This window comes from Populus nigra, chromosome 13, assembly GCF_951802175.1.
Source record: "Populus nigra chromosome 13, ddPopNigr1.1, whole genome shotgun sequence".
Taxonomy (NCBI): domain Eukaryota; kingdom Viridiplantae; phylum Streptophyta; class Magnoliopsida; order Malpighiales; family Salicaceae; genus Populus; species Populus nigra.
The window spans coordinates 11,640,766-11,658,199 of record NC_084864.1 but is presented as its reverse complement, the minus strand read 5'-3'; the positions used below and the strand labels follow the sequence as shown (position 1 = coordinate 11,658,199).

Here is a 17,434-nt window from a genome sequence, read left to right as displayed (position 1 = left end):
ATATGCCTTGCACAAATTACACACAAGCATATGACATTCCTGGCACGTAAAATGCTCATAATTCTCAAGGAAACTGGTTAGATTTCACCTTTTCTCTTGGAATATTAAAACAAATAATAATTATTTATCTGAAGTTGGGTCATAATCATATGTTCTATAACTTATTTTTTAGCTTAACTTAATTTATATTGCTAATTATAAAAAAATAATTTTGTTTTTATCAATTAAAATGGCTAAAAAGAAACAGAAGACAGAGTTCTTAGTTCAAGATTTGCTATACAAATTCATTTTAATTTTATATCATTTTACAATTAATTTGACCTATCCAATTTATACAAACTCCTTACTTTTTAGGAGATGAACTCTATAATGAAGTTGCTAGTGAATTATAGTTAGTTATATTAATATCTCATATTTGTTACAATTATGGAATTATATAAAGTTGTGTTTTGATAGTATTTCAAAATGAAAACATAAATAAAAGAATAAACTTATAAAAATAAAAACTTAAAAATAAATGGGATAATTTTAGAATAAACTTATTTATTTTTAAAACAAAAAAAAGAATATAAATGTCACGTCTCTCATGTATTTCCTTTTAAAAGAACAAAATTTACCCAAAAACTATCTCAAATATTAAATTTATTACCATAAAAGATTTTTTGGGTTAAAAAAAGAGATAAAAAAGGAACACATTTATGATTGAAAAAAACTTCATTTGAATACTCTTATTTTTGTATTAAATGTGCAAATTAAAATTTGGATAAATAATATTGAAAATTCAACTCTATATATTTCTTAATTTAAACTTAATTGAATCTAAATGATTTTAATTCTCAATAAAAATCAATTTTCTCAAATAGAAAACAATTATAATTTTAATTAAAATAATTAATGCAAAAGATATATAAGATTACAATTGTTTTTTAAAATATTTTTCATTTAAAAATATATCAAAATTATATATATATATATATATATATATATATATATATATATATTTTGTAATTAACATATCAAAAAATAAAAAATATATAAAAAAATAATTTTAAATAAAAAATTTAAAATTTTAGAAAAAACACAGTAAAAAAAGCAACAGGTACAAAAGCCTTCAAATGCCATGAAAAAATAGTAAAGAAAAAACAGAAAAAGTCAACCATATAACCTGGTTCTAGAAGATTCATGGCCCATACAGCTCTGGAATATAGAAAGCTCCCAATTTCCGCAAGCAATGTCGAATGTGTTCCTTCACATTCTCTCCACTTTCTCCGAAAGACAACTCCATACATAGTACTCTATAATATCCGTACTTTATTACAATATTACATCACATTTTCTCAACAAAATCTCACTGTAATAACGAGAAAAAAGGTATGCTTCAATTGCACCCTTGCTACATTTTTTCTTTTCTTTTCTCCTCCTTCAATTGTCCCAGCAATCAAACTCACACTTTCACCATGATCCATTCAATCTTTGTATCAAAATTTGAAGAATCGCAAATGGGTCATCAAGAGATTTGGTTTTTCCTAATGGGCCATCAGAAGTTTAGATTTTTTCTGCCTTTTCATTAAGAACTGATGAAATTTCCATCTGTCTCATTTTGGGTTTATTTGTTGGTTTTACTGTTAGGGGTTTTTAAAAGACGTGATAGAATAGAAATGGATATAAATGAGATAGTAGGAGAGACGAAAAGGTCAGTGAATTTTCCAACAAAGAGTGCAATTTATGTGTGGGGATACAATCAGAGTGGGCAAACAGGGAGGAAAGGCAAAGATGGTCAATTGAGAATTCCAAAACAGCTTCCTCCTGAGCTTTTTGGGTGCCCTGCAGGAGCTAATGCTAGGTGGTTGGATATAGCTTGTGGCCGTGAGCATACTGCTGCTGTGGCTTCTGATGGGTCACTTTTCACTTGGGGTTTGTTCCCTTCTAACTTTTTTATGGTATTGTTTATTGTATTATCTATCCTTTAATCGCTGTTCATAGTGGATTTTTGTGTTCAATTTATTATGCTGCACTGATAAAAAAAAAAGCATGGATAATAGGGTTTTTTCTTCTCAATGAAGCTGTAATTCCTTGTTGCCGGGAAGCATACTTTGGCTATCACTTGTGAACCTTTGTTCTTTACCTGGGGTTTGGGAATAATATCCTCATTTTGTTCAATTCCTTGGTGATGATTGTGCCTTGGAATTCTTCTAACATGTAATTGAAAATGTTAGTGATTTACTTATTCCAGTGTTTTTTACTGTTATTGGTTGGATAGCGGATTTTAATATTTTAGCAGAATAGCTGTATAATAGTTTTTCTTTATGGATTTAGATGTTTATCTTCTCAAATTTGTTTTTGTGCCTATATCTATTTTCTTTTTTCTTGCATTAGCAATGTACCCTGGTTTTGGGTGCTTGTTCAATATATCGTATCAAGGATCACATTTGATAGTGTACGTGTATTTCCTATGAAGAAAGGCATTATATACCTCTCTGTGAATTCAATCAGGGGATAACGAATTTGGTCAACTGGGAGATGGCACTGAGGACAGCAGGAAGTACCCGAAGAAAGTGAAGCAACTGGAGACAGAGTTTGTGAAATCTGTATCTTGTGGGGCACATTGTACTGCTGCTATTGCAGAGCCTCGTCAAAATGATGGAACCATCTTGAGTAGACTCTGGGTTTGGGGACAAAATCAGGTTGTCATTTTATTCCAGCTAACTTTGCTTTCCTATAAACATCAATAGGTATTAATCCGTTCGGTTTTATTATGTTTTAATGAATTTTATACTTCTCATTACAGGGATCAAATTATCCACGTTTGTTCTGTGGAGCCTTTTCACCAAACACGGTATGTTAAAGATCAGAGTTTGCATTTTCAGTTATAAACAACTAGTTTAAACAACTGCTGGTATTCTAGTACTTAAGCTTATTCATTATGAAATGCAATATATTCTATAGTCCTTCAATACACTATTCTTCTTACTTGGATATGGCATTTTGGCCATTAACTAAAAGTAATTTCAGTCTCAGTTAATCTTTAATTTTTTAGTTTTTACCTATCATCATAAATCTGTTTTGTGTTCATTGATAAGAAACATCACTATCAAGCATCAGCTGGATATATCTTCAATTTTTTATCGACTCTCAATTTACTGGATTAATTTGGATTGTGTACATCAATTGTTTCAGATCATCCGCCAGGTGTCCTGTGGTGCAGTTCATGTGGTGGCTTTATCAGAGGATGGCCTACTGCAAGCTTGGGGTAAATGGTCTTCTGGTTGAATGGTCTTCTGGTTGCATGAAAAGCTATTGTGAATTTTTCTAAAAGAATGTGGATTTTTTGTTGTTGTTTTGTTTCCATCAACTTTCATATAATGTGTCGATGATAAGGCTTAAGAACATCTGGTCAGTATATGCGCCAATTTTTAATTGGTTGACATTTGATCTAAGGAAATGGAAGAATTTGCACCATTCTTATCCGACCTATTTATTAATCAGTATATTATTGCTCTTCTGATAAAGCAGGCTACAATGAATATGGTCAACTTGGCAGAGGTTTTACTTGTGAAGGACTACAGGGGGCTCGTGTAATAAATGCTTATGCAAAGTTTCTTGACGAAGCCCCTGAGCTTGTGAAGATTACCCAAGTGTCATGCGGGGAGTACCACACAGCTGCCATATCTGAAAAGGGCGAGGTGTAAGTTATCTGAAGGACCTCTTAAATGGAGATAGCTCTACATTTAAGCATGAGAACTGTGGTTATCCGCATGACACATGTAACTCTCTTTGAAGGTTGGGAAATATCTTCATATGGGAATCTCATGTCTAGTCAGGAGATGGGGTGCAATGGAAATGCGATGCATTCTGATCCACAAGTCTCTTTCCCCAACCACCTTGGTTATCCCATGAAAAACATAAAGTTATTGTTGATCCATTATTTCTTCCACTAACTTGTAGCTTTAGTTGTTTCTTGCGTTCTCTACTATGATGCTCAAGCCACTTTTCCCTAGCACAAATCTGTCACAGATTTTTTTTTCTGCGACTAACTTATTGTGTGGTCTAGCAATTTGTAGATTTCATGTGCTTAGGATTGTTACATTATCAATCATAGTTTGGTTCTACTTAGCAGAGAGCTCAGTCATAGCTGAAGTGGAACATAATATAACTGAGAAATGGGGGTAGAAACTAGAAAGCTAATATGTAGAACTAGATATTGATTTATGCCAGGAGATGGAAATGGGTTATGAGTTTTGCGTACATGCTGCTCACAAAACTGGTAAAGCAGTTGCAGGAGGTGTCACATCATCCAGGATGACTAGCATAAATTAATGTTGAGTGGCATATGAGTTAATTGCATACTTACTAGATAAGGAGCATATATACAATTGAAGACCCTTAACCAAACATCTTAAGCATGTGGTCTGTATCAATATTTTGTCCAACTTGTTTGTTGAACTTGCAACCCCCTCAAAATTTGACTTATCTCAACTAAGTCACTTTCCTGAAAGGTTCAGCATGTGGTAGCACATGTTTCCGACTGATGCAGATGTCGATTCTTCTGCTGAGAGAACTTCTTCATGTACAGGGACTGTTTCATTAATGTTTGTGTAGCCTTGAGCATACCCTATCTGATGTCCTATCACAAAAAGAAGAAGAAGAAGAAGCAGCAATTAGCATCTGTCTCTAAGAAGAAAGATTCAATATTTAGCCCTTCGCTGACATCCCTCTCTCATCCCTTCTGTATGATGGTCTTTAATCGAGAGAAATCTTTTAGTTTTAAAAGCCTATATTTGTTTGAATGGCTTATCCTATGGCCATACTCCAAAGACAAGTCATAGAAACAATTGGATTCATTCTATATACCACTATCTTTGTTTCTGTCTGCAGAAAATTGATCATTCATGATTGTTAACTTCTTGCCATGCAGCTATACTTGGGGGCTAGGAAACATGGGCCAACTTGGGCATACTTCTCTTCAGTCTGGGGATAAAGAGTTGCTGCCGAGGCGAGTGGTTGCCCTTGATGGAATCTTCATCAAGGATGTTGCATGTGGAGGTGTACACACCTGTGCAGCGACTCAGAAGGGAGCTCTTTATGCTTGGGGTGGTGGTCAAGCTGGGCAATTGGGCCTTGGCCCCCAAACTGGATCTTTTTCTTTCATTCCTAGCGAATCTGAATCCTTTCTGCGAAATATCCCTGCTTTGGTGATCCCAACTGATGTGCAACATGTTGCTTGTGGACATTCTCACACACTTGTTTCTATGAGGGATGGAAGAATACATGGATGGGGTTACAATAGCTATGGTCAGGCAGCGAATGAGAAATCTACTTACGCATGGTATCCATCACCAGTTGACTGGTATGTTATAGCTAAATTTCTTCAGTAGCTTCTGTTGATTTATTTAGTCCTGGATTTTGATGGAAGTACCAAATTGCAGGTGTGTAGGGGAAGTGCGGAAACTAGCAGCTGGCGGTGGCCATTCGGCAGTGTTGACTGATGCTTGTTCCTTGAAAGAGTTGTGCGAGTTTAGACTTGCAGAGAATGTAACTTTATCAAATGCATCTAAGATTGAGGATGTTGCATCCAGAACAGGAGCAGATGCTTTAGCACGCCTCTGTGGAAGATTGAGGTATTCCTCTTTTGTGTATGGTTGATAGATCTGCCTCTGACGTGTTATTTATAGGGTTAACCACAAGAATACATGAGGTTGTATGTTTACCCTTCTTCAATCACATCCATTTTACTCCTAATGTTACCTAAAGTTATCAATTTCACCCTCCCTTCCACTTTCCATCCAAATCTGTTAACAAAATCTTTTACACCCCCATGCAGAAACTTAGAAATTTCAAGATTAATTGAATTTTTTGTTTAAAAATAAAAAGTTAATGATAAAAAAGATAACAGTTAATTTAAACTCAAAATTTTGAAAAACTTGAATCCCATTTAGACTAAAAATTTAAAGTTAGTTGTTAAAAAAGAAAGAACAAACAACCATTGAATCCCATTTAATTCAAAATTAAAAAGAAATTAAAAATTGAATGTTTCAAGTTCAATTTTTTTTTTCCAATCTCGTACTGTTATTTTTCTTGTTCTGTTCTAACTTTGATAAATCTTGAAATTCTGAGTTACCACATGGGTATTTAATGGAATATGTTAACTGATTTGGATGGGAGGTGGATGGAAGGGTACCAATTAAAAACATGTGGTAACCTTAATGGTATAATTGATGGATGCAATTGATGAAGGGTTAACATTGATAACAGCCCTACAGGTAAGGGGTATTTTTGTAGTTAGCCCTTGTTTCTATTTATTCTTTCTATCTGGTTGCTTTACTCTGGAGTTCTTAGTAGCACACCATCTTCTGCTTGTAAAGATGTCCACAATATGCTGCGAGTCACTAGAATTTGATTGGAAGCTGAAATTCTCTAAAATATTTGGAGTGACATGGGATGTGATCTCATGTATTTATATTTTACACTTTCTAGAGTGGCTGTGATGTGAATTTCATATTAATGCGACGCTTCAATGCCAACCTTCTTTAAAATACCGAGTCGAGCTACTGTCAATTGACTCATTGTTTACATTTTGTTACCACTGCTCGTGTGCAGTTTATGCCACCGTGAGCTTTGCCACTTTTATCATTGCGATGGCTTGGATGTACTATCTCGTCATATTCCTATTGTTTCATTTGGAGATGCTTAACAAAACAGTTCTTTTTACCTGCAGGGAGCATTTGCTTGGTGGTGATTTAGATTATGAAGATATCAGCAACAGGAAGGACGAAACAAACAATTAGGACTGGAGATTGCTGCTCACTGTTGTGGTCTGTATTTTCGGTGGTGATCCAATTAGGACTGCAATTAATAACTATATTATTGAGATGCCAATGGGGAATCCCTGGTGCTCTATGTATCACTTCTCGTAGGTCACCTTGATGATCAGTCTGGTTGTGACCATTGAACCAAAACCACATGCTTGATATTGAAGTCGAAATTGAACTTCTGATTGAAAATTGTATAAAATTCAGTGGTTGTTGGACTTAAAGCATATGCAAAAGGATTCTTGCTGTAAAATGTTGCTCGCCTTGATCATAGATAAGTGACGTTGTGTTATGTTAAAGATCTAGCCTCCTGGGAAGGCTACGTTAAATTAAATTAAAAGAAAAGAAGCTCAAAAGCCATACAAAACTTGCATTTGGTGGTAAAACCATCTTGTCAAGGCGATGTAATATTGCAATATTGATTAAGGATAAGTTGGTTTATATATTTTTTTATAAAGTTAAATGATTTTATTGTCTTTAAAGCAAAAAAAATAATATGCAACTTTGATTGCTTTTGTCTTTTACTATTATTTGCATATTAAAATTACCGTGATACCTATAAGATAACAAAAAAAAACATTAAATTTGCACAGGAGGGATTTTTATATTTTTATTTTATGAATAATGAAGTTATGAGATTGCCTTTAAAATAAAATAAAGGGCATTTTTGGTTTTTTATATTTTTTTGTTATTTTGAGCTGACTTAAGGGCTGTTTAGTAATTTTAAAAGATTGAATATTATTAAATTTTTTTTTGTTAATGTGTGCAACGATTCCCGCACCCTTCTATCCGGTTACCATAATTAGTTATTTGCAACCAAGTTGTCCTTTTCATTAATTCGGTGGAGCGCGTGTAAACGACAAACATACAATTGGAATCCAATATTTAGTTGATTTGAAATTAAATTTAATCATATTTTTTTCCAAGATTATCCTAGTTTTATTATCCGGGTGACCAGTTTGACAGGTTAACATGTCATTTTTTATGTTATTTTTTTAATTTCATCATTCAATATTGGGTTAATTGAGAATTGAGCCTTATAATTTGTTGTGACTTGCTTTCTATCAGGTTATCTCAATCATATGACTCGGTTTGTGGGTTTGAATCAATTACCCAGGCTAATTCAAGTTGTATGTTTTTGGTTTTTGAATTGATTTTTTCAATTTTATCCTATCAATATTAGATTTGATTAAAGATCGAGTTTTACAATTTGTTTTGATTTGTTTTTTATAATGTTATTTCGGTCTCATGATTTGAGTATTGAATTTGAAATGTTAACTCAAATTGACCTAAGTCGATCAAATATATTTTCGTCTTAATATTTAAAAAGAATATGTTGTCTTGGAATTTTTTAGTCAAACTATATTTTTAATAGTTGTCTGGGTTGTCTTTGCCTTCGTCAAGTTGACTAGGTCATATTAGATTAACCTCCACACAGTTTAATTTTATTTTTCTATTAGAAAATATATTAATAATATCTAAAAAAAATTTTACATTAAAAAAATTAATTTGACATGTAGCATAGCACAAGGAAATGATCTTTTTAACAATAAACTAAAAGAGGAAGGGGGTTTTGTTTTTTTCTTTTCTTTGATTTTTTTTAATTAATATATTTTTTTCTTCTAATTTCATCCTTTAAATTCAAGGAAATTTTTTTGGGTAAATACAAGTCATTTTCTTGAGCCAGTTAATTATAATTTAGTTATTTTAGTTTATGAAAACAAATTAATCAATCCATATAATATATAAAAATAATTAAATAGTCTTTTGATTTAATAGTATTTTATTTAAGAAAACAGTTTTCTTTCCTCATTCTCGAGCTGGTATATCATCACAGACAACTTCGATTTGTGGTTTACCATGTCGCAATTGGAAAATTGGCATCACTGGAGCTGTAGCTTGTGTGTTAAGTTGACTCATGAGGTGACCACTCACTACTAAATCTAACCCCCACATGAAAAGCAAAACCAAACAAGAAGGGAAAACATAGAATTCTGTCTCTTGTTCTGCGACAATAGGAGTCAAACTCTTTTCCAAGTTTATTGTTTATAGATAAATTAGTTCACATGTTCATCTTGGCTAGGCCAGCGATGGCAGCGTTGCCACCAAATAAGTCAAGATAAAAGCTCTTGATCATGATTCATGAATGAGATTTTCAGCAGCCAAGTCAGGGTGGACTAAGCTTGTTGAAGCAGAGATTATACTTGCACACATGCAAAGTGGAATCTTTGCCTACTTAAGGGATATGACACGACACGGAGCTGGTTTTGGTCTCGAAATAGTTAAGATTACAAATTCAATTATTGTGAATAAGCACTTGAAATTGTCAGCATATTAGTAGAGATTATGCGATGGATAAATTGACGGCTATAAACGAAGTGATAAATACTCTTCTTCTTCACCTCAAGGCCCCATTGATTTTCTGATCTCCCATCCCATGTCTCAAATTCTATCATTGACATGGCGAAGCATCCAATGTGGCATGGTGCTAGGTTGAGTTTGAACTTCAACATCCTTGTTACCGTTCAGGAATCCTCTAATCTGGAAACTGCCACTGCATCATTTTGCAACAAATGGTTATTTTCTAGTCTGTAAATCAACTAGCAAAGCATGGAATTATAGTATCCTCGCTTAAATTGACCACGCATCCTTTTTTCCCTCACTTCCATAGATATAATTAATGTTTCTCTAGAGCAAGAAGGGAGAGAGCATACCCTATAGTTGGTGGAGGATGTGATAGCATCGACGGCTGCAGTGGAGGTTGTGCTTGTGGTGGCATAAAAGAGGACGAGTTCTGGCCAAGGTTTTGCTGCTCCCATTGTGCTTGCTCAGTTAGCGCCTTCAGTTTTTTCTTGACCTTTATTTTCCTCACAAAATGTGCCACTATCAGTTTTCAGATATAATGCAATATAGCCTGTTTGAGTATGAAAGACCAAACCTGACAATCGTATTTGAGTGACTTATATACCTGTTCTACTAGTATGTTGTTCTGGTCCTGAAGTGCCTTTTCCTGCCACAAGCTTGTGCGTTAGATGACACGTACCATGAGTATGAATTAGGGCTACAAACCCTAGGCTCTTGAGCTAGTGTTTTGGTAACAGGCTAGTGCTATATTAGTGACTTTTATGCGGCTACTCAAACATAAACAAAATTTTCACCACAACAGTGAATAGAAGTGCAGAAATCTTACTATATAAAAAAAGAAGTGCAGAAATCTTACTTTTTTCTGCATTTCTGCAAGGGATTCGTGGACGAGTTGGTTCTGCAAATTCGAGATTAACTTACACCATGAGCAAGCATTACAACATGTATATCTAAACAAACTAGCATCTCACAACACAAACATCTTGAACTTCACCTTTCTTGATCGTACGCTCTTAAGAGCAGTATCTATTTTTTGCTCCAGGTGTTGAAGTTCTTTGTAACTTAAAGGGTCCAAATCTTGTCCTGTATAGTTCCTAAATAGGCAAAATGTGAAATATATCACATCATTTTCTTGATTATTGGCCAGTACTGCTGTATTGCCATGTGAGAAACAGTACAAAAAGGATGGTTTCAAGCATCTTGGAGATTTTTTTAAGGAAAAAGAATCTCAAAAACCAGTAAGCCACGGTTCCAATACCCTTGGAAAAAAGAAGAAGAAGTGAACGAAATCCTTTGGTTGAGTATTTTTGTATAGTTGATACAGAGACTAAGACTTCAGCATACCACACGGATAAAAGTCATAATTTATGACTTGACAAACATTACTATAACTCAAATGAAATCATAGTAGTACCTTAGGTTTCTCTGCAAGAGTTCAACCCTAGCCCTGAGCTTTGGGTGCTCCAAAAACCAGCTTCCCTAAAAAGGATTCACAAAAATATCAAGAAACTTTGACACATACAATATCATATTCAATGTGAAGATATGAGATACCATAACCAACAAACACACAACCTATGAATCAGGTCTTAGGCTCCTTAAACAAAACCTAACTTGCTGAAGGGTCGATTGGCCCTTCTCCGGTCCAACCACAAAAGTACAAGATTAATAACTATGGACTCAATCTAGTAGATCATATTCATATAATACCTGATGTTCAGGGCCATGTGGTACAAACTGCTGCTCTGCATACGAGCATCTTTCGTATCTTTCAAGGATCGATTCCATGCTGCCAAAAATGGAGAAGTTCTGAAGAATGCTCAACTAAGATTTATGCAGATGAACTACAAGTTTTAATATTTAAGTACATCCATGAGACCTAAACAAGAATGACTATCCACCCAAAGAAAGAAGTATTTCCTTTTTAAGAAAAGTATTACATGACATGAGAATCTAGTAAAAACAATCTTAAGATATGATTAACTTATTCAATCTATGACCTTTATTTAATGTCAGCATTGCAGTCAATTCGAATGTTAAAAGGCATGTCCTTGGGATTATCCGAGAAAAATACTTGATCTCTATTGATGCATGCGTTAGTTCGAAGACATCCCTTATCGTTGAATAAGAAAAAATCATAGTTATGCAGAATTTTTGGAAGTAAAAGTACTTCTGTTGTCTAGACTAGAAGCAATGCCGACAAAACACTATACCATGACGAACTAGAATATCAGTTCAATCTAAGAATTTAAGTGGGAGATATTAGAGGGATTGAGTTATGGAGATGCAAACAAAATTCGACCAGAAATGTTAAGCAACTAGATGGACAGCCATTTCACATTATAATTTGACAATAATAATTGAGATGGAACTAGAGGTCGTGGTCAAAATTGTTGTAAATGAATTCCTTTCTTACAAAATCTCATTATTTAAAAATATTTTTTTAAAAAATAAACTAGATTTAAATTTAGCTACCAATGCATGTAATCTTAACACATAAACTGGATTTAAATAGGGTAGCTATTGTATTCCAATTTTTTTTCAAATAATGAAATTATTTTGTAGTTTCTAAAGATAAAATCAACATAATTCTCTTACAAAAACTTTTTATTATTATTTTACGTTGTTTTAATAGTTAATTGTAAGGTTATCAAGGAGCATTATTGTAATTGACTACTTATTAAATATTATTCAAAACATATGTTGGTGTGTGTATATGCCAGCGAGTGGATGACCCTCGAGCGATTTTTGAGTGGCGTATGCATGGTTGTCCAATCACCAAGCCCTGCCTTCCACGAAAGCGTTCAAAAAGCCTTGGTGCCCCTTATGTGATGGAGTGGCGCGTGTGCAAAAGGCATCTTTGGGTTGGCATTGAAAACTATTTTTTTTTCCTTTCTCTCATTTTTAAGCTTAATTTTAGCCCCTATAAGAATTCAGACCAACCACTGCAATTTATTTTTCCTTTACATTTGATTCATAACCTTATGATTACTATTTATAAAATTTTAAATGATCTATAAAATTAAAAAAAATGTTTTTCAATTTCATCCCTTATTATTTTTTAGGATCCTTATTCTTTCGATATTTTTTGTTTTTTGTTCAATTAATTTCGCTTTTCAATTTCACCCTTCAATCAAAAGTAAAATTTATTTTGAATTTAAATTTTAATCGTTGTTCTTTTAATTTTAATTTTTTTCTTTTGAATCCTTTTGTGTAATTGATTTTTTTTTCCACTTTAATCTTTCAACATTTAATTGGTTGAGAATTGAGCTTCGAGGTTTTTCCAGATATAGTGTTTTCGTTCTAATTTCCCGGGTTACTGGTTTGGAAAGTTAATCCGGGTTGATATTTTTTATTATTTTTACTTTATTTTCCTTTTAGCTTTGTGATTTTTTACGTTTTCTTTTCTTTTTGGTTATCTTGATCTTATGACCTGAGCTGCAAGTTTGGCGGGTTAAGTAGAATCCTAAATTTCACAGGTTATGAGTTTTAGAAATTAAACCAGGTTTAAAAGGATCACTTGGGTTTGCTTGTTTTTTTTTTTAAAAAAAAATTGATGTTTTCTTATTTTATCTTTTTTTTTTAGAGTTTTGTCTTGTTATTTGTTATGATTTACCTTCTATGATATTAGTTTCGAGTTCATGACCAAAGTCACTGGTTTCAAAACTTAACGCGAGTTCACTTTTTTTTTCTTTTTTAAATTGATTTATTTCAATTTTATCCTTCAACTTTTATTTTTTGGAAATTGATCTTCACACTTTTTTATCATTTTCTTTTTATTGTGTTATCCCATTCATGTGCCTATAGTCGCAAAGTTAGTGGATTAACACAAGTTCATTTATATTTCTTTTCATTGCTTTTTCTAATTAAATTTCTTTATTTGATTTTGTTTTTAAATATTGGATTGTTTGATAATTAAGTTTCATTATTTTATTCAAATTTATTTTGAACGTGGATACCTTGATATAACAACTAAGTCAAATATTTTTCATCTTGACCTGTAAATGCTAGAATCAAGTTGTTTTGAACTTTTTTTTAAAATTATATATTTTCTTTAATTTTCATCCTAAAACATTTTATTTGCTAGAGATTAAGCTTAAGCTTCTTTTTTTTTCATTTTGTTTTAAATGAAGTTATTATGTTCTCATTTGATCTAATAGAAATTAATCTTCGAACTTTTTTTCCTGTTTTTTTTTTCTATAAGATTATTTTAATCTTATATCTATTATTACAGAGTTTACAAGTTAACTCAGTTTTAAATTTTTTTTTTAAAAAAATTCATTTTCGTCCTTCAACATTGAGTTTTTAGATACTTTGGATGAGCTAAGTTTCTTTTCCCTTTATATTCATTGTTATTTTTTGTTATTTATTTATTTATTATTGTTGTATTTTTTTTATTTATATTATTTAAATCACCAATTGAATCAATGACTCTACTCTTGATTTGTTTTTTCCTTAACATTCTTTTATTACTAGCTAGCATGTAGCAAAGCACAAGTAACAAATCTAGTTCTTGCATATAAATACAAGTGTTTTGTTTGGTACATCTACCTTGTTTTATGCTCATTTCTTCTCTTTATTTTCGTCCTTCAACATTGAGTTTTTAGATACTTTGGATGAGCTAAGTTTCTTTTCCCTTTATATTCATTGTTATTTTTTGTTATTTATTTATTTATTATTGTTGTATTTTTTTTATTTATATTATTTAAATCACCAATTGAATCAATGACTCTACTCTTGATTTGTTTTTTCCTTAACATTCTTTTATTACTAGCTAGCATGTAGCAAAGCACAAGTAACAAATCTAGTTCTTGCATATAAATACAAGTGTTTTGTTTGGTACATCTACCTTGTTTTATGCTCATTTCTTCTCTTTATTTTCCACATAAGACAAACAAGGTAATCATATTCTATTTTGAGAATTTGTGTTTTAATAAATATATTTTCTTAATTTTCAATTACTAAATCCTTATAAAACAAATAATAAATTTAGAGTTGGAAGATAAAAGGCTATTATTTAATGAAAAATAAACACTTTCTAAGGTTTTTTTTTAATGGAATTCAACTAATGATTTAAATGAAGTGAAAATGTTTTTTTTTTAATAAGATAGTGCTGGGATGACATTTATATCAGCGGTGTCGGGAAGGTGGCGGCGGAGATGATAATAGTTATGTTGTCGTGATAGATTATAGCAGCATTGACGAAATGCTGCCGATGAAGGCGCAAGTGGCGGCGATGATCATTGAAATGATTAGACGTAGATTTTTATTAAGAATTGTATATCATCTCTGAATTTTGGGTATGGATTTACATTTTTCATTATTTGAGTCTTGCTGGGCATTATTTTCAGTAATTTTTATGGGTTAGGTTTGGGTTACATGGGCTGAATTTTAGACTTCTGCACAAATTCATTAATGGCAGTTTCTACCTTGGCAGAATTATCTTCTTCCCCACCCCATGATTGTATCTATAAAATTAGCTTGATGAATCCCAACGTTATTAAAGCTTTTTTTTTTAAGGAAACTGAATCGAAAACTACAGAAACCACGATTTGACTTAGCCGAATCTTTTCCCTTGACAAACCGCTGTTCCCTGTTTTCGTGGGTCTCTTTTGGCCGCATTTTTTTTTATTTTCTTTTTGTTTTTTTTACTAGTTTTCGCATTTATAGTGAAACAAACACATGAATTGCTTGATGATAAATTAAACTGTATTTCATGCTCCGGTGATTACTTAAAAAAAAAATTAAGTTTGAAATGTAGTTTTTATGCAATAGTGTTTATATATTTTTTCAAGTGAGTTACCAAACATTATATATATATATATATATATATATATATATATATATTTTGTTACATATAAATTTTAATTATAATTTTTATTAAACATATATTTAAATTCAACTAATTACAGCTAACCCTACTTTTTTAAAATTTAATTTTTTTAATCACAACCACGAAAGATATCTAAAAAACAAACATACTTGATTCACCTTTCCTCATCTACCTCTTCCTAAAGGAAAAGTAGCTGATGTACAACTTCTAGGTTTAATTTGGACTTGAAAACGAATAAAAAAAACTATAGAACTGGATATTTATCAGATTAAAATTATATATGGTTTTTTTTTTAACAAAATTCGTTTGATAGTGCCAAACTTTTTTTATGATCTAATATGTAACTCTAACTACTAATGATATCTTTCTCCTCTCAAAAAGTCTCAAAATGGAATCTCTAGTTTGCTTAAACAACAACCAGAACCATATATATGTCCCCGTATCCTCGTATATATGCTAATCAAACGGTGTCGTTGAAGCACAAAACCCCATGCACAGAGCTCTATGGCCTTTGGCTAGACCTGACCTGCTACAATTCTATATGATCTTCAGCTTATAATATATGGAAATCCATGTCACTTCCTATGCCTAAAATACTGCTACTTTGCCGCTACTAGCTTCTTGTAGTATATAGACATGGGAAATGACAGACAGTACTGCCGAGATGCACATGCAGGAGTCAAAACTTCAAAATGCACAAATTTGAAGCTTCTCCTTCTCATCATTTGATTGAGTGATTAATGCCGTACGTGTACTAGCTCTAGATGCAAAGAAAACAAAATTGACGAACAAGACAAAAGGGAATCATAAAGGACATAAAATAAAAGAAGGGCGACCAGGAACTATAAATATTTATATAAGAAGATAATTATGAATACCAAGGATTTTTCCACAGAAAAAACTTATAAAACAGTCAACAGTATGTGATGTACACAACTGTCACTGTTCATACATCTACAATAACATCAATGTTCTCTATAGCAAGAAAAATGTGTACTGTAGCATTATTTCTTGTTTGTATCTGTGTTTGTATGTAACAGACATCAAGACTCAAAGATTGTTGCAAGGAAAGGTGCAATGCAGACCTTGAACAGCATGAAAAATGATTACAGGCAGAACCATACGAGGGCGAAAAATAAAGAATGTGAAAAACAAGTACTAGATAGTTTACTATAGAGCAAGATCAACGTGCAAGAACAAAAGTGGAGATAGTTTGAGCGGAGTTAAGCAAGAAGAAAGAAAAAACCTGGAGTCAGTGGAGTACTCAAAGAGCTTCCCTTTTGTAGAGAAAACAATCACAGCGACATCAGCATCACAGAGAACAGAGATCTCATGAGCTTTCTTTAGTAAACCAGTTCTTCTCTTGGAGAATGTCACTTGCCTGCTAATATTGTTCTCGATCCTCTTCAACTGAACCCTACCTCTCCCCATTTTTATTATTTTTCACTCTTTTCTTCAAAGTTTCTATTTCTGTGATGGTATGGTGAACTATCAAGCCAAAGCCCTCCTTTGTATGTATATATGGAAAAGTGTGATGTGGGTCTCGTACTTTTAGAGGGGTGGTTTTGCGAAACAGAAGTGGTTTTAGAGCTGTTTTCTGTCGATCTGTGATTGGTGAAGAGTCTAGCTGTTGGTTGACGTGTCGTTCAGAGCCACAGGTTAATGGAAGAACAGTCTGTGCACAATCTTGTCACCCATGGCGTGGAAACCTCCCTGCTTCTATTTTTTATTCTTGGTTGTTTTAATGACGGCGATCCTTCTACCTCTGTAAACTTCTTATTGCCCCCTTTGCTTTTCACGTTTGGTCACACATCTCAATAATGCTTGTGTACCTATTTTCGTGTAATTTGCATGAAAAACAAAACTCGTTTAATATTATTTCTTACATACTTTTACTTATTTATCAACATACAATAGTGTAAAGGGATTCTTAAGTGTGGGGTCCACGTGGACCATCCTAAAAAACCTCATCCCCGTATATTAATTGTGGTATTAGCTAATGATCTGCATTATCGGTTTGTTTTTCAGAAATTACTCATTCAAATTTTATAAATTTTAAAATTATTGAAAATTTACATGATTATTAATTTTAAATTTTATAAAATTAGTTAAAATACGTACAAGTTAATCCGAATACCTCTATTAATCTAAAAACAAATAATAGTATCTATACAACCTGAAAAGTAGTTCACCTAGTCAGGTCTTGAGTTTGTTCTTTAATGGTCATAATTTCAAATCCCTCCAGGGCTACTGAAAGTTTACATGATCGTTAACATTAGAACTCATGAGATTAGTCAATATACACGCAAGCTGGTCCGAACATCCACGTTTAGTAAAAAAATAATGGTTTTTATACATTTTCAGTTGTTCTTTAAATAAAAATATCATTTCAATATTTTTAATTTAAAACACAAGTTGTATGGCAAAT

The 17,434-nt window shown here is 32.5% G+C and overlaps 2 protein-coding genes across 2 annotated transcripts; one reads left to right on the top strand and one right to left on the bottom strand.

Moving 5' to 3' along the window:
• The first annotated feature begins 1,180 nt into the window (after positions 1–1,180).
• Positions 1,181–7,062, top strand: LOC133671559 (uncharacterized). Its single transcript, XM_062092333.1, has 9 exons — positions 1,181–1,371; positions 1,630–1,914; positions 2,494–2,684; positions 2,789–2,836; positions 3,178–3,250; positions 3,514–3,685; positions 4,916–5,347; positions 5,427–5,618; positions 6,716–7,062. The coding sequence occupies exons 2-9, from the start codon at positions 1,659–1,661 to the stop codon at positions 6,783–6,785; spliced, it is 1,434 nt and encodes a 477-aa protein (XP_061948317.1). The 5' UTR covers positions 1,181–1,371; positions 1,630–1,658; the 3' UTR covers positions 6,786–7,062.
• A 2,189-nt stretch (positions 7,063–9,251) lies between these two features.
• On the bottom strand, positions 9,252–16,437 carry LOC133670535 (truncated transcription factor CAULIFLOWER A-like). The gene is made up of 8 exons (XM_062091043.1): positions 16,253–16,437; positions 10,884–10,962; positions 10,588–10,652; positions 10,168–10,267; positions 10,030–10,071; positions 9,778–9,819; positions 9,524–9,666; positions 9,252–9,363 (listed from the first exon to the last, which is right to left on the bottom strand). The coding sequence occupies exons 1-8, from the start codon at positions 16,435–16,437 to the stop codon at positions 9,252–9,254; spliced, it is 768 nt and encodes a 255-aa protein (XP_061947027.1).
• Positions 16,438–17,434: the final 997 nt, after the last annotated feature.

Bases quoted from the DNA above. Each gene is read 5' to 3' on its own strand.
- LOC133670535 (XM_062091043.1), bottom strand. From the start codon at position 16,437: ATGGGGAGAGGTAGGGTTCAGTTGAAGAGGATCGAGAACAATATTAGC. The intron at 10,072-10,167 runs GTGAAGTTCAAG...TCGAATTTGCAG, and splicing joins AGAGCGTACGATCAAGAAAG to AACCAACTCGTCCACGAATC. The intron at 9,667-9,777 runs GTATATAAGTCA...AGGAAAATAAAG, and splicing joins ACAACATACTAGTAGAACAG to GTCAAGAAAAAACTGAAGGC.
- LOC133671559 (XM_062092333.1), top strand. From the start codon at position 1,659: ATGGATATAAATGAGATAGTAGGAGAGACGAAAAGGTCAGTGAATTTT. The intron at 5,348-5,426 runs GTATGTTATAGC...ACCAAATTGCAG, and splicing joins TATCCATCACCAGTTGACTG to GTGTGTAGGGGAAGTGCGGA. The intron at 5,619-6,715 runs GTATTCCTCTTT...TTTTACCTGCAG, and splicing joins CGCCTCTGTGGAAGATTGAG to GGAGCATTTGCTTGGTGGTG.